Source organism: Nelumbo lutea, chromosome 4 (assembly GCF_056320005.1).
Source record: "Nelumbo lutea isolate HS-2025 chromosome 4, American lotus-T2T, whole genome shotgun sequence".
Classification (NCBI taxonomy): domain Eukaryota; kingdom Viridiplantae; phylum Streptophyta; class Magnoliopsida; order Proteales; family Nelumbonaceae; genus Nelumbo; species Nelumbo lutea.
In genome coordinates, this window is record NC_142687.1 from 55,048,276 (window position 1) to 55,064,454 (window position 16,179).

At 38.4% G+C, this 16,179-nt stretch overlaps 1 protein-coding gene across 1 annotated transcript in view; it reads right to left on the bottom strand.

Moving 5' to 3' along the window:
• Positions 1 to 14,789, bottom strand: part of LOC148860694 (2-isopropylmalate synthase A-like) — a 74,721-nt gene extending 59,932 nt beyond the window's left edge. Inside the window, exon 1 of the mRNA XM_088983648.1 lies at positions 13,922 to 14,789. Coding sequence (XP_088839774.1) covers positions 13,922 to 14,592 — 671 coding nt within the window. The 5' untranslated portion in view covers positions 14,593 to 14,789. The remainder of the gene's footprint in view (positions 1 to 13,921) is intronic.
• Between the last annotated feature and the right edge of the window lie 1,390 nt (positions 14,790 to 16,179).

Consider the following 16,179-nt stretch of genomic DNA (forward strand, 5'->3'; position numbering starts at 1 on the left):
GATCCCTGAGAAGCAATTTTCATTTCCATTAAAAAAAATAAACCAAAAAAAACCTTGTCTTAATGCCTAATATAGAAAACAATTATATAACAGTTTAAAAAGAAGCTGAACTTTTCATCTGCCTAGTTGTAAGGTCTAGTGATATGGTCTTGGGCCTTTGAACTTTTAGTTTCTTTTATGTATGTTTCGTTCGGCCTGGACCTTTCTTCTGAAAATTAATAAAAGAGAAGATTTACCTCTTCCCACCACCTACAGAAAACCAAGAGACTAGCCTCAAAAAGAATTGTCTTCCACACCTACCAATGCACCTCTCCTCTTTGTAAATTGGCCTCCATTCACTAAAAGCTTTTCTTGCCAAGTCCTCACCCCCATGGAAAAATAAGCCTAAGATTTACTTACCTCCACCTCCTTGTTAACCACCTCATCTAGATCTAGCTTACCATTCACAACATAAGTTTGGTCCATTTCCACCTCCCTCTCTTGATGAGAAACATCTGAAGCCTTGTCTACAAATCCTTCAAGATCTTCAATAGGTTTAGTTCTATATTTTCTGGTCCCTACAGTCTGAATTTCCTCCAATCTCCATCCTTATATTGGTACCTTCATTCTCTCCTCTTCTCCAACAATTTGAAACACAGAAACCACTTGACTACTGAAGAAATCCTCAGTCCCCCTCAACCCAATTCCTAGGAACTATTTAACTTTACCTAATCTGGTTTTCACTTTCTTCCTAAAATAAAGCCTTTTAAATTTACAGGAAGGGCTTGTGCCACAGATTCCTTCTTTTAACCTCACAAAAATCTTCGTCACATGTACAAATTGACCATTTTTTGGACCTTTCATCGTTTTAGAGATCATGGATTTTTATTTTTCACCTTATCCCCTTGTTGAACCTGACTTTCCACCCACCACCCTCTTCCTATCCAAGTCTTTGCCTACACGTCAAAAATAGGGGCCAACAAAGATTCTTGATTTTTTCGACCTCCAAACCCCTAGCCTCATTGATGGTTCTTCACCACATCTTCCTCATTGCCTGCCAACTCAACTGCACCGAGCACACCATTTGAACACAAATGAGGAACTCCTTCCCCAACTGACAAAAGAGGCAAACATCTTCCTACTACATCTACTACATGAACCTCCTCCACCAAGTCTTCTCCCTTTTGTCAACACCTCGTTTAACATTTAACCTTGCCAATTCCCCTATCACCAAACTCCCAAACTCACAAAATCCTGAAGATTGGAAGCCATAGTCAAACCCAAAACCACCATCACTCCTCTAGCCCAATCAATAGATGACAAACTAAGTCTGTAAGTCATAACCTGCCAAAACGGTCTTCTGGCTCCCAAATGCTCCAAAGGTGTCAGCCGAAATTGAGGAGCTCACCATCATCTCCTCAAATGCCATCTCCTGCGACAAAGTTGATTCCCCACAAGAAAAAACCCCTACACGGTCACTATACTTCCACTAGCCCTTGGCTTTGTCTGAAAACCCCAGCACTCCCCTTTATCAAACACTAGTGGCACCTCCATCGCACCAACAAACCTCCTATCGACAATGTCAACGCATTTAAATTTACTTTAGTAGGCTCTCTTGAACCCAATGCAAACTTACCCCTCTCATTCAAGACAACTAGACAACAGGCATCCCTAAAAATCTCATCGTAATTAAGTGAATATCAAGCAAAGGCCAAGTCTGACCTAAACAAGTCGGCCATTTGAAACTCCATCAACCCCTGACTAACACGAACCAAAATCAAAACCTTGCACTTAATCCCCAAGCCCAACTCCCAATCCTTCACTTCCTTTCCACTAACTCCAGTCCCCAAACATACATCGGGGAACCCACCCAAGAATCAACTACACTAATTCTATCTTCAATTCTTCATGCCTTATCACCCTAAAATCAACTACATTAATTCTATTGACTCCCAAAATCCCCTTATCTTCAACCTCTAGGCACCCACTCCTTGACTAATATAAATATCAGTTCTTGTGCTCTTCTTCTTTTTGCTCAAAACCTTCATGCCTTATCACCCATATGTGGAAACAAGCGAGATTCTTCAACCCACTCTATGTAATACCAATATTACCTATTAAAGGCCAAGCTAACAAATCCCACTGCCTGAATCCAGATTCCTTTTGTCTTTCCCTTTATCTTTAAAGAACATGCAACCACCACCAAAGCATGGGATCAAGTAAATGATATTTGGAGAATCTTTTTTTTCTGATAAATATTTGGAGAAATCTTTTAGAATATAGATATTTCATATTTGGATGGAGTGAAAGATCAATCTTTTTCTTCTTTTTTTTGAAAGGTGAAAGAAAATTTTTTTTTGAAAGATCACTCTCATTCACCTGGAACCTTTTCATGCTAATTTTCAAAGTCTTAAATTCCATGCCCAACTTGAGAAATGCTCCAAAGAACTTTCAAGGGGAAAAATGGGATATAAATTAGTACAACAGAAAACCTCATGAAAAATCAAGAAGTTTCAGGTATGTATTGTAAAGCAAAAAAAGGAATGTGATCCCTACTTGACAGATATAAAATGATAGCCGGATAGCATCAACCAGAGTGATATTTGAGGCTTCACAGCTTTAACCACCCTTGCAAGTGAAAATGTCCATACATGAAAGGCTAAATTCTAATTACTAAAAACTGAACACATTATACACACTAAATATACATAGATACATGCATACATGGACAGTGGGAACATCTGTTCACAGTCCTTTTGGCTTACGTTAACAAGTTTGTGTTTTCCTATATCCAATTGCACTGCTTAGCAGTTAATAATTACATAGGAAACATCACAAGCATAGCATTCTATAGATACTTACAAGTGTCAAAGCTTCCTACACTTAACCAACCAAGTGTCTAGAATTTAGATTACTAGATTCGATCGTTTTCCTGGAAATAAAGTTCACAGTAATTATTATTAATCATTGTAGTCCAATCATTTTTAATTAATATGTAAATTACTAAGTTACCATATTTAAAAATGGGTTTTTATAGGCAACAGTAGAATAATATTTATTGCAAGAAAAAAGAGCTTTTTACAATCTAAAACTATAGAGGGCACAAGGGCAACAAGATAAAAAGCTGACCACACACTACAGTATGACAAATTAACACATTACAAATCACTTCATGACCCTGGTTTTCCCCATACAAAGTTGCCTTTTGTAACTCCTCTTCTGGCTAGAGACTCTGCCAGCCCTTGGCTGCTCCCAAAGACCACCTGAACAAGCAGTTCAGTTTAGAAGCTAACAATTCCACTTAACAGTTCTTGCCTCTCTAACCAAAAGTCTGAACATCCAAAGATGCTTCATTGATTTATGACCACTTAACAGTCTCCATTGGTTATCAAGCCCATCAACCCTGACATGCACAGATTTAGACCTTAGATAAACTCATCTAAAAAAAAGATTTAGACCTTGGATAAGAGCTAACAACTCCACTTTTAAAGAGTTTCCGAATCCAATCAGAACCCAATAACCTAGCAAGAACTTTCCCCCATTGCCTGTTATCAGGGTTTGATTAACCCATATCGATACCATTGCTCTATACATGCATACGTCTAGATATCAACTTGCCTTGCAATGTTGACACATAGGCAGGCAGTACCAAGCCAATATTAACTACGCAGTTGTGGTCTCAGAACTTGTCTTACATGCAAAAACCACAAAAAAAAAGACATCCAGGGAGATAGTACCTAAGGCTTCTGCTTGCATCAGAGCTTCTAAACCCAACATTAATGGACATACATTTTGCATAGACATTAAATGTCTTGAATTTAATTTGATGCCCCATTCTGATCTCAAACTTAAAAACAGCCCAAAAGACTCCCATAAAAGAAATAAATTTTACATTTTACCTTTGCTCAACAAAAGATAATACTCTGATTTGCTGGTAATAACAATACTAAATATTAATTGTAGTACGATAGTACTAGGAGAAACCGTGAAAAAGAATGTAGAGTATATAGCCACAAGGATGTAAATTAGTAAAATTACCTGGACAACGTCAAGCATATGCAACATTTAAATAGTCAAGATGCTCACATGAAGAAGAGAAAGAATAGTAGCAACTTACAATATACACATAAAAGCACAAAGTTCAGTTCCCAAATGGGGCTACCCTATTTTGCAACTAGTTATTTTCTTTAGGGTAATTTGTAAAAGATCCATTAAGGACAAGGAGAAATGTTTTGAGAGAATACCCCCATAAAAATTTTAAATATAAATATAAATATAAATAAATATATATATATATATATATATCGCATTCTGTTAGGTTACGTTTGGTTTTGAGGTGGGGAAAAATGGCTTTTACCCTCCCCAAAATCAATAGAAGCATAGATGGTGTGGTTTTCTATGACTCTTGAGAGGTTGAAAAAGAAGTTGGCTTATTGGAAGTCAAAGTATCTCTCAAAAGGGGGAAGAATTAGTCTCATAAAGAGTACCATAACAGTAGAAATCTGCTGAATTAAAAAAAAAAATATATATATATATATATGAAAGAAAAGTAGTTTCTTGAAGAGAGAAGAGGAGAAGTTGGAAAGAAAAGAGAGCAATGAACTGACCGCCCCCTTCACTTATTATTTATACTAAAAATAATAGAACAGTAAAAGACAACTATACCCTTATAGGGCGGCAAACATAAAGCAGCATATATAACACTCCAAAAAATAATAAAATTTGGACTCGCATAACTCTTGTGGTCCCCACCTCCTATCTAACAACTAACATAAAACATCTACTAAGAAAAACATCATAAAACTGATTAATCTTCAACACTCCCCCTCAAGTTGGGAGTAAATGTCACACATTCCCAACTTGTGCAGATCATGTTCAAGCTTGTTCTTTGCCACCCATTTAGTGAGAACATCAGCCAGTTGCAACTCTAAAAAGACATAAGGTAAACAAACTTCTCCGGTTATTACCCTTTCTCTTATAAAGTGTCTATCAACTTCAATGTGTTTTGTCCTATCATGCTGAATTGGATCATGGACAATATTGATTGCAGCCTGATTGTCATAGTATAACATCATAGGTTCCTCTGTTTTCACTCCAATCTCGCTCAAAAGAGATCTAACCCAAAGAAGTTATGAGACACCATGAGCCATGGATCTATACTCAACCTCTACACTTGACCTTGCCACAACCGTTTGCTTATTACTCTTCCAGGAGATCAAGTTTCCACCTACAAAGGTACGCACTCCTGATGTAGACCTCCTGTCATCTAAGCATCTTGCCCAGTCTGCATCTGTATAGGATTCTAGCTTCAGCTTCTCATGATTTGTGAAAAGAATGCCTCTGTCAGGTGCTTTTTCAGATATGCAAGTATTCTCTCAATAGCTTCCCAGTGTTGAACCTGAGGTGCATGCATGTACTAACTCACAACACTGATAGCATAAGAAATATTTGGTCATGTCATACACAAATACAGCAGTCTACCCACCATTCTTTGATATCTCCCCACATCCTTTACCAACTCACCATCCACACCATTAATTCTATGATTTGGATCAATAGGAGTGTCTACTGGTTTGGTCCCCAACTTCCTAGTCTCCCGCAGTAGGTCAAGTACATACCTTCCCTATGAAATGAAGATTCCATGTTTGGATCTTGCAACTTCAATCCCCAAGAAGTATTTGAGCTCACCAAGACCCTTGATCTCAAATTCTTGCTGCAATGATTTTTTGAGATCATCAATCTCCTCCAGATCATTTCCTGTCACCACTATATCATCCACATACACAATCAGAATTGACACCAGAGCATCTCTCCTCTTCACAAAAAGAGTGTGATCAGACTGTGTCTGTGTGTATCCAAAACGAATGAGTGCCCCTCTGAACCTGTCAAACCAAGCCCTAGTTCACTGTTTCAATCCATACAGAGATTTTCTGAGTTTACACACCTTTCCTTTACCAGCATCTTCATAAAAGCCTGCTGGAATGTCCATATATACCTTCTCCTGTAAATCACCATTGAGGAAAGCATTTTTTACATCAAGTTGGAACAAGGGCCATGAATATGTGGCTGCTAGAGATAAAAGGATACGAACTGAACTCATCTTAGCTACTGGTGCAAAGGTTTCCAGATAATCAACACCATAGGTCTGAGTATACCCATTTGCTACCAACATTGCCTTGTACCTCTCTATCTTGTCATCGGCCTTATACTTCACTGTGAATACCCATCTACATCCAACTGTCTCCTTTTGTGGGGAGAGATCAACTATTTCCCAAGTTTGATTTTTGACAAAAGCATCAATCTCGTTTTGCATGACTGTTTTCCACTCAGGTTTGGACAGAGCCTCAGTAACATTCCTGGTTATAGACAGAATCTAGGGAATAAAGAAAAGCACGATAGGAGGGTGATAAGGCACTGTAGGAAAGATAGTGTGAAATAAAGTGGGTTGTACACTTTCTCTTCCCCTTACGAAGTGCAATGGGAAGATCAAGGTCAGTGGGATCAGCTGCAACAATGGTGCTAGGGACAAAGACATTATCATCAGAAAACATAACAGGCTCAGGCTCAAGAGGAATACCTGGAACTGTATCCGACGAATCTGGAGTTTCAGAAGGATTGACAGAGAGTGGTGTGGGTTGAGGATGTGTGGAGTCAACCATCATCTGTCGGCGCTGATATTTCTGTAAGGCTGCCCGTAGTGGCACAGGTAATGAAACTAGAGGTGCAGGTGCTGGCTAAACTAATGTAGATGTTGGCTGAACTGATGGAAGCACCAAAGAAACAAGAAGAGGAACAGATCGTGGGTTCTCCTCCCCAAAACTCTCTCCCTGAGGAGAACCACTCGAGAAGAAGAAGGTAGATTCAAAGAAGGTAACATCCATAGTGATAAATTTGCTCCTCGACACTAGGTCATAACAGCAATACCCCTTTTGGTTCTGAGCATACCCAAGAAAAACACATTTCTTGGCCTTAGGATCTAATTTTTTACGATGAGGGCCAAGAATGTGAATAAAAGAAACACAACCAAAAACCCTCAGAGGTATATGAAATATCTCCCCATCTAGAAAAAGAAGCGCCTTAAACCCCAAAGTCCGTGAAGGAACACGGTTAATCAAATGCATGACTATAAGAACTGCATCTCCCCAGAACTGCACAGGAACTGAAGCACACACCATAAGACTCCTTGCCACCTCCACAATGTGTCTGTTTTTCCTCTTATCAACTCCATTCTGTTGCGGTGTATATGCACAACTGCTCTGATGAACTATACCATGTTCTAAGAGATACGTGGTCAGGTCCTTCTCAAAGTACTCTTTGGCATTGTCTGATCTAAAAGCCTTAGTTCTCACTCCAAATTGTATGAGAACCATCGGGTGGAACTGTCGTACCAAGTTAAGAACCTCATCACGTGATCCCATCCACAAACAAGGGAAAGTAACAGAATCCTCCCATGGAAGGGATATGATATGGCCCCCATACATCAGTGTGAACAATATTAAAAGCAATACTTATTTTATTGCTTGGTTTAAAAGACTGTCTACAATGTTTTCCTAACTGACAACTCTCACACTCCTAAGTAGATAACTGAACAGACTCAAACAACTTTGGAAAAAGACATTTCAACGAACTAAAAGAAAGATGTCCCAAGCGATTGTGCTACTAACATGATGACGCTGATGTCTCGGAATCTCATCCAGAAGGTACACTCCATTCACCTCACGACCACTCCCAATCATCTTCTTTGACTCCAGATCCTGCAAAACACAATTACCAAGAAGAAAGGTCACGGAACAATTCTATTTTTTTGTCAAAGAACTAACAAACAGTAGGTTGGTATGAAGGACATGTAAAACAGAAGACAGAGTTATATCATTGGTCACTCTAATTGTCTCCTTCCCAGCAATGGGCATATGTGAACCATTTGCTGTAGAGACTCTATCTCTACCAGAGCACAATTGATAGAAACTGAAAATGATAGGGGCATTAGTCATATGCTCAGATGCTCCCAAGTCTATAATCCAGGGAGGTTCCTCCTTACCTGAAGTGGATGCAAGATTTGTAGTTGCATATGAACTACTTGTATGTGCAAAGGAAGTGGTTTAGTTGGCTCCTGCATTTTGCTATCCATCTGGAAGGCTAGAGCTAAGTAAATCTTTCTTACTCATAAGTTGTCCAAACCTCTCCAATTCTGTTCTATTGCTACTACTGCAATGGATTCCCAATCAGTTTGGGAAAGAGGGGCTGAAGAGTCTCCTGTAGCGGCTACATTTGCATTTCCCTTCTTGTTTCGTATCCGAGCAAGCATAAGATTTGGATGAAGCTTCCAACAAGTGTCTCTGGTATGCTTAGGCTTCTTGCAATAATCACACACCAAGTCCTTATCTTCCCTTCTAGTCTCACTACTCCCCATGTCTTCATTTGGCTTAGGTTTTGTTGTACCAGCCATAGCCGACTAGTCAATCCCAGGCTGTCTCAGCATTACATTCCTCCTACTCTCCTCTCCAGAGACAAAGGCATAGGCCTGAGAGAATGTCACACCCTCCCTAGAAAGAATACACTGCCTGGCAATGTCAAATTCAGGGTTCAGCACTGCCAAGAACTCAAAAACCCTATTCCTCTCTACCAATTTGTGATAAGTTGTTGCATCATTTACACTTTCCCATACCACAGTTTCTAAATGATCTATTTCCTGCCATAGGGTTTTCAGCATGGAAAAATACACAACAAGAGATTTTTCTCTCTATTTCATACCTATAACCTAATTTCTTAACTGATAGGCCCTGGCTTCATTTTGCTTCTGAGAGTAGGTTTCAGTCACTCCATCCCAAATCTCCTTAGCAATATTAGCCCATAAGAAATTTTTTGCAATATGAGGTAACATAGAATTACACAACTAGGACATTACCATGTAATTCTCCTACACCCATCGGAAAAAGTCCGTATCAGGTTTCTTCTCCAACCCAGTGAGATACCATAATTTTCTACGAGCACCAATAGCCATCTTAGCTGATTGTGCCCACTCCAAATAATTTGTACCATCAAGTTTTACTATAGTAATGATCTCAGAACCAAAAATATCACTACTACCTCCAACACCCAGTCCCACAATACCGATAGATTTCATCTCGGTATTCCAACTCTCCATCTTACTTCAAACAGTTCTACAGTAAGAAAAAATATATTGGAGACCTTCAAAAAACAATTTAATATCATACACATAGAAACCAACCCTTCCGAAAGAAGAAAACCTTAGCTAGAGGAAAATCTCTCTCCTCCCCACGCCTCCCAACAGAGAAAAGTGAATCGACCACTCTGGGAGGTCCAGAAAATTCCAGAAACCAAATCGCCCTCTTCAGAAAATCAAAAGAAAACTAACAATACCTAGGCCAAGATCAGATCAAAAACAAAGAGTCCAACTTTTCTAGGACTCTTCCCCGTACTCCAGTTCTTCCTGATTTTGATGCCGAATAATAGATCACCTTGCTAATTACTAGATCCCAACTCAAACAGATAGATTCTTAGTGACTACATACAATCTCTTACAAAATTACAAAGCTCACAAATAGCACACTTCTAAAATCACTCGGAAAGAAAAACACTCAAACTATTACAAGGCACTGAGAAATTGGAGACTTATGCACTTCGAAAAATTTTGCACACCTTAAACAAAGTGAAGGGCTCCTTATATAGAGGTTGCCGAAGCTTCAAGAGAGAGACAGCGAGGAACCACTTTATTCGTTCTTATCTTCAAGGCTTATATTATTGAGATGCCTTTTAACTTTTCCTTTGCGCATCTGAATTATTGAGTTGCTAACTTATCTTCATATTGTCCTATTAGGACCAGCTACCAAAGCTCTTACTGATCAGGATAGGGACGAATTTCACAATAGTGATGTTGACCTTAGTGCAGGCTGAGCGAGCGGATACTTTCTGTCTTGCTGTCCTTTGAGATGCCTTTACTTTTTTTCTTTTATCTTTTCGGCCATACGGAGGGACATTTCCTCAAGTTCGATGTCGTCTTCATCAGTAGAAGGCTTGAGGTCTTCTGTAAGATCAAATTTGTCCTACCACTTTATCTCCATCACTCGATCAATGGTTGGAGGCAATCAGGAAACATCTAGCTGATAACTCCATTTTAAAATCCATGGGAGGCGGAAGGTCTTAAAGAATTCGAACTGCTTAACGTGACTGAATTCTAAATAGCTTCTCCCTTTTCCAAAATTTTTATATTTGTCAGCTAACTCTTGACAAAGGAAAATATCGTCTGAGGCTCCCCATGAGGTCCACCAAACATAGGCCCAATCGGGGAAGGGGCCTTGAAAGTCTTCAGAAAATCGGATGAACCATGAGTGTCTAAAGATGGAGTTTTGTAGCGAAAATACTTCATACCAAGCATCTTGATAGTCCCAGTAGTTGAACATTTTGGGTCTTCTGTCAATTGGCTTGGTAATAAACCTGGGCTTGTTGGAGTCACCCCATGCTGATTTAGTCATAAATCTTACTATTACTAGCTTAAAATAAGCTAGTTCAGTTTTGTTAGGATCTCTGAAATAATGCTGAATTCTTGTGGATCCTGTATGCAGTAGGATTTCCTCATAATATTTTTTGTCTTTATTTATACCGCAGACAGTAAAATGATGACCATATGCAAGGATGTCTTTTTAATCTACCGGTGAGTCCTCATGTGTTAAATACTTGAGGTATAAAGCCAAAGATTGCAAGTGTGAGAAGAGATGAATGATAAAGGTGTTCGAGACATGTTACAACCTAAATCGGATATTTTACATCTGCCCCAATAATCTTGTAGAATTACAACAACGGTATTGATTATCAATTGGTAATCGTGCTTATGTGTATCTGACTATATATGTAGGGGAGCATACCTACACCATGCAACTTCTTTTAGTGGGTGGTTCCTACAGATGGTGCAATGAAGCCAGTCCAGAAATTAATTCAATAGAAAACCATGTTAGGGAGCTTCATAGGTTGACAGGTGATCCCAACCCCTGTTTGAAGTTACTAGAGTCTTCTCAGCAACTAGTTGTGGAGGGGATAAAGATAGTGTGTCTCTTGAGCATTGCATTTATCATTGGGTTCATTTGTCTTTATATGTATAGGATTAAGAAATAGAATTAGGATGTATATACTTAGCTTTGGAAATGGGTTATTTTGGATACATGACACAGAAGTTGATATTTTGTGATTATGAACTTGATGTACCTAAATGCGCACTTATGTTTTGTCATGAATGTGAATTTTACTCCTAAAAACCTTATTGTGTTGTTTACCCAAAATGATGACTTATTGTGAATTGGCTTGTACAGATTCAACTCAGAATCCTTTTTTTTCAAAATTGTAAATTTGAATTGGATTATAAGAGCTAAGTATATAAATATGATAAATATGATAAAAATGTAAACATGATAAAAAAATTGACTTATTTCTTCCAAGTTGTAAATCTGAAATCAATTGATGACAAATATGTAAATATGGAAGAATGTTTTCTCCAACCCCAGCATCATTTGATTTTTTTCTTTAAAATGTTAGTCTGTAATCAATTGATGATATTGAAATCATCAAGGTAATTCAACATATAAATCACTTAATGATTTCAACATCAACGTTTCTTGACTTGTTTCAAGATTGTAAATCCAAAAACAACTGATGATGTTGAAATCAACAAGCAATTTCAATATCCAATTTAATTAATTATTTCAACATCAACGTTTCTTGACTTGTTTCAAGGTTGTAAATCCAAAAGCAACTAATGATGTTGAAACCATCAAGCTATTTTAGTATCCAATTCAATTGATGATTTCAGTACCAAGTTATTTGGCTTACACACATTCACTATATTAATTAGAGCCATATAGAAAGATTATTCCAAATGCTTTAGATGACTGTAAGTCAAATGTATCATCAATGAAAAATCTGTTTGCCGATTTGGATAGATACATGTTGCCAGCCAAAAAACCTTTCGGGTTCACAAAGTATTTAGCCAATATCTCATCCCAAAGTATATATTTAGCCTATATTTCATTAAAAGCCTGTATTTAGCCTATACCTCATCAAGTCATTAGTACCACAATGTATCTAGCCTGTATCTCATCAAGTCAAATGTACCAAAAAGTATTTAACCTGTATAACATAAAAATAGCTATATTCTCATAAAAAAAAACTGGGTTCACATTTATTTTATGATCAAAAAATACCTGTATTCACATTAGTGTATTGGTGACCCAAATTACCTTCCTAGGTTCACATCACTTTTGTGTCACTAACCCAACAATGCGTCTCATAAAAAAGAGAATGTATCTCAGCCAAAAAACATATATAGGTGCATCCTATACCCAACCCAACCTTAACTGTATCTCTCCACGAAAAAGAAGAAAAATAAGAAAAAAAAAATCTTATATCCCTAACTGCCCAAAAAAACAAAGGGAACTGTATCTCTTCCAATAATATCTTGTAACATGTGTATACACAACATGCAGTAGAGACCATGTAAATAACTCCTTCAAAATCATTGCCAAACGCTTTTAAAACACTGCTCTTCAGGAACAATTTCCACAGCTCTTTGTACTAGATGAAAACAGGGATGTTCTAGTGGCCAATTCTAATGTCGTGCAAGGTGATCAGGTGGTTAGGCTCCCAGGTTTAGGAGAAATTTGCAGGATTCAGAATTAGAAAGCACTGTAGGGCTGATGCAGCTTCTGGATATTCAGCACTTTAAGGGTGGAGCAGAAGGACAAATGGTGCTGGGAATGGGAAACAAAGTGTTTTTCTATTAGATCCTGTAGCAGGTTACAGAGGACTCAGAATGCTTGTTCTTTCCCAAGCAAGCTGATATGGAACTCTTTAATTCCTTCCATAATTGCTTTTCTGGGGAAATGTTTAACCAGGGACAGCTTAACTAGAAAAGGGGTTCTGATCCAAGATCAAAGTATGACCAGGATTAGGAGACAAGTAGCCATTTTTTTCTACATAGCAATGTATCTAGTCAGATCTGGAATAATTTCTTCTAGATGGCTAAGTTGAGCTGTTCTATGCCTGCACCTATTTTGTACTTGTTACCAACCTAGCAGACTCAAAATTTGAGCTCTAATGGCAAGAAAAATTGGTCTCTGATTCTTGCTGCTATCTTGCGGACAAATTGATCAGAAAGAAATGGCAGAATTTTCAATTCAAAGGCAAAATCTGTGGGGGAGTTCATGAAAATAGCTGTGGGCAGAGTTGGGCATCGAGTCTCAGTGCCCAGTGTTGTTTATTTGTGTTCACCTGCATTATCTTTCGATCATGATGATCATGGTATGATGTACGTTGCTGCTTGTGGGGAGCTCCTTGGTGTCTGAAGCTCTGGCAGGTGGTCTTGTTGTATCTTTTCCTCTTTCAGCAATAGAAATTACCTTGTCTTTCTCAAAAAAAAATGCAAATAGAGGAAAGCAGTAGAATCTGCATCTCCAATTTCATGACAATCCAAGAACATCCTTAGTGGATTTTCTCTTTGCTGCCTTCCAGAATTACTAATGGCATAGTCCCACGGTGGGATAACAACACATACCTCTTCTATTGTGGTTTTGTATGATTCTTGCTTCTAACCTTGTCTGTGTATCCTTATTACGAGAACGTCTTCTTAAACTTTTGCATAGGTAATCGGAATCAATGTATTCATAGATGGGTGTCTGGTTTCTGGTAAGATGATGCACCTAGCTAAGTAACTGTGCAACTGTGTCTATCAATGCTGAATTGATCCTAACTAGCCAAAATGTCAATCCCACGAATCATTGCAAGATATAATACAACTGTATTGTTTCTTTCCTTTTTCGCTAAACAAAAAAGAAGAAAAAAGAAGTATTTTAGACTTATGAAACTAGAAGAGAAACCCATTATAGCATTACCACTAAAATATTAAATAAAAACAAGTGCATGGAAATGACCTAACCTTCCAGCATCCTCAGGGCTAAACTCAACGTCCTGACATCCCAAACTCCTGGCGTAACTCACCATATCCCTCGCTATCTGGATTACCTCCTCCCTGGACTTTCTCAATTTATGCTTCATATGAATCTCACTAGTCGCAATAAACGTATGTATCCTGGGCCGCTTGGCATGCTTCACTGCCTCCCAAGCCGCATCGATATCAGCACGATTACACCTGGCCAAGCCACAGATAACCGGAACATATCCGGTCTCATCAACGTCGCTTCCAACTTCCATGGCGATGGTCTTGACAGCTTCCAGATCATCCTTGGAGGCGGCAGGGAATCCGGCTTCGATGATGTCAACACCAAGCTTGGCAAGCTGCCGGGCAATGTCAAGCTTCTCCTTGCTGGTCATGGTGGCTCCGGGGGATTGCTCTCCATCGCGGAGAGTGGTGTCGAAGATGCGGACGTACAGAGGATCGGGGATTCGGTTGGGAATGTACTCGGGACGGGCTGAGGCGCAGCATTTTATAGTTTTGGAACTGAAGGAATCAACAGAACGATGTGGTGAACAGACAGAGAAGGATTTCGTCACAAGAAAAACAGAGTGAGCAGGAGGATTGTTAGGGATGAAGGTAACGGTCCTGATGTTGGACGGGGCGAAATAAGAGCTTATGAAGGAAGCAGCCATGGATGACAGAAGTGGTGGCTCAGCAGCAGCCTGGACTTAGGTGTTGTTTGTGCAAAGCCTGGTGGTAGGGTTTAAAAGCTCTATATACTCCGTCTTTTCTTTGACAGGGAAGAAGAAACGGGGGCAGCTACAGCACTGAGCCTCTGACGTAGCATCATGATGTGGGCCTTCTCTTCGACTTCGTGAAATAAATCCACAAAAAAATATCCATTTGTCTGAATCCGATTAAAATTATCCGACCAGGGGTAAGGATTGCCCGGCCCACCAATCAAATTCAATTTACAATTGGTTTGAGTATGGCTCGACCCAACCCGACCCGAGTAACATTCAAATCGTTGTTTTTAGTCGGTGTTTAGAAAATCGGATTGGACCGGTTGAATCTAACGTTGGTCCTTATCAGTTCAGTCATACTCCAAAACCAAATTAGATAAAAACAGGCCAAAATACCGACCCGATTGGTCAAACCAAGAAACTAGTGAATCGGTCTCAGTTTAAAAGAAAAAAATCAGTCTTTTTTTTTGGAAAATTTTTTAGCAGATAAATGCAAATTCCTAGAGGCCATGACTTTGTTTTTGAATGTATGATTGGGATGATTTTTTTTTATTTTGGGTAATATTTTAGATTTATGTATTCTCAAGGTGTCAAATGCCGTTTGTCCTTAATATTTTGAATATTTTATAATTTAATATATAATTTATAATATATTATATACAATTTATAATTATTACATACATACATACATAGTACGTTATCACGATTCGACCCTAATTGAACTTTTGACCTGCGAATCTATGGTCGGGTTCTCTAAATATTTTGTTAAAAAATAACAATATAATTAAAATTATTTAAAAAATATTAAACAAATCTGGGTTATTATCTTAAGGGACATTCTTTGAAACTCATTATGACTTTTCAAAATTTGATGAGCTCGTGAAGTTTTTCAACAACTTATGGATGAATATGAGCCCGACGGCTTATTCTTCTTGCATGAGACTAGGCCTCCGATGCAGATGGAAGTTAATTGTGTTTATGGTAATCCGATGACGGAGGAAAGGCATGTTAAGAACATGGTTTAAAGTATTGATTTGATACGAGTTTTGGTCGTATCATATCGATAATTTGAAACGGCTGATACATACTTTTTTTTTAGTTTTTTTTTTAAAGCTTAGTTCTTTGGAAAACTTATAAGATATTTTTTATTATTAAAAAAAAAAAAAACTAGGAGTCCAAAACACCTGAAAACAAGACATTTTAGACCATATCTTTTTCAAATGATACGATATGATACGCCAACATTGGATAGGAATGAGAACACACGTGACTATTAATAGGTGATTTTAATGAGATCAAAAACTTGGGAGAGAACTAGGTGGAACGAAAAGGCCTAGAAGATAAATGAGGGAGTTTAATGAAATGAGTGTTGCTTAGTGGATCTAGGGTGCCAAGGCCCAAAATCCACGTGGACCAACAATCAACATGGGAGAGAGAATATCAAGGAAAGGCTTTATAGATGTCTTGCATCTTCTTATTGGCAAATCCATTACAATGATGTTGTCATTTAGACCTATTCATGGGTCAGGTAGCCCA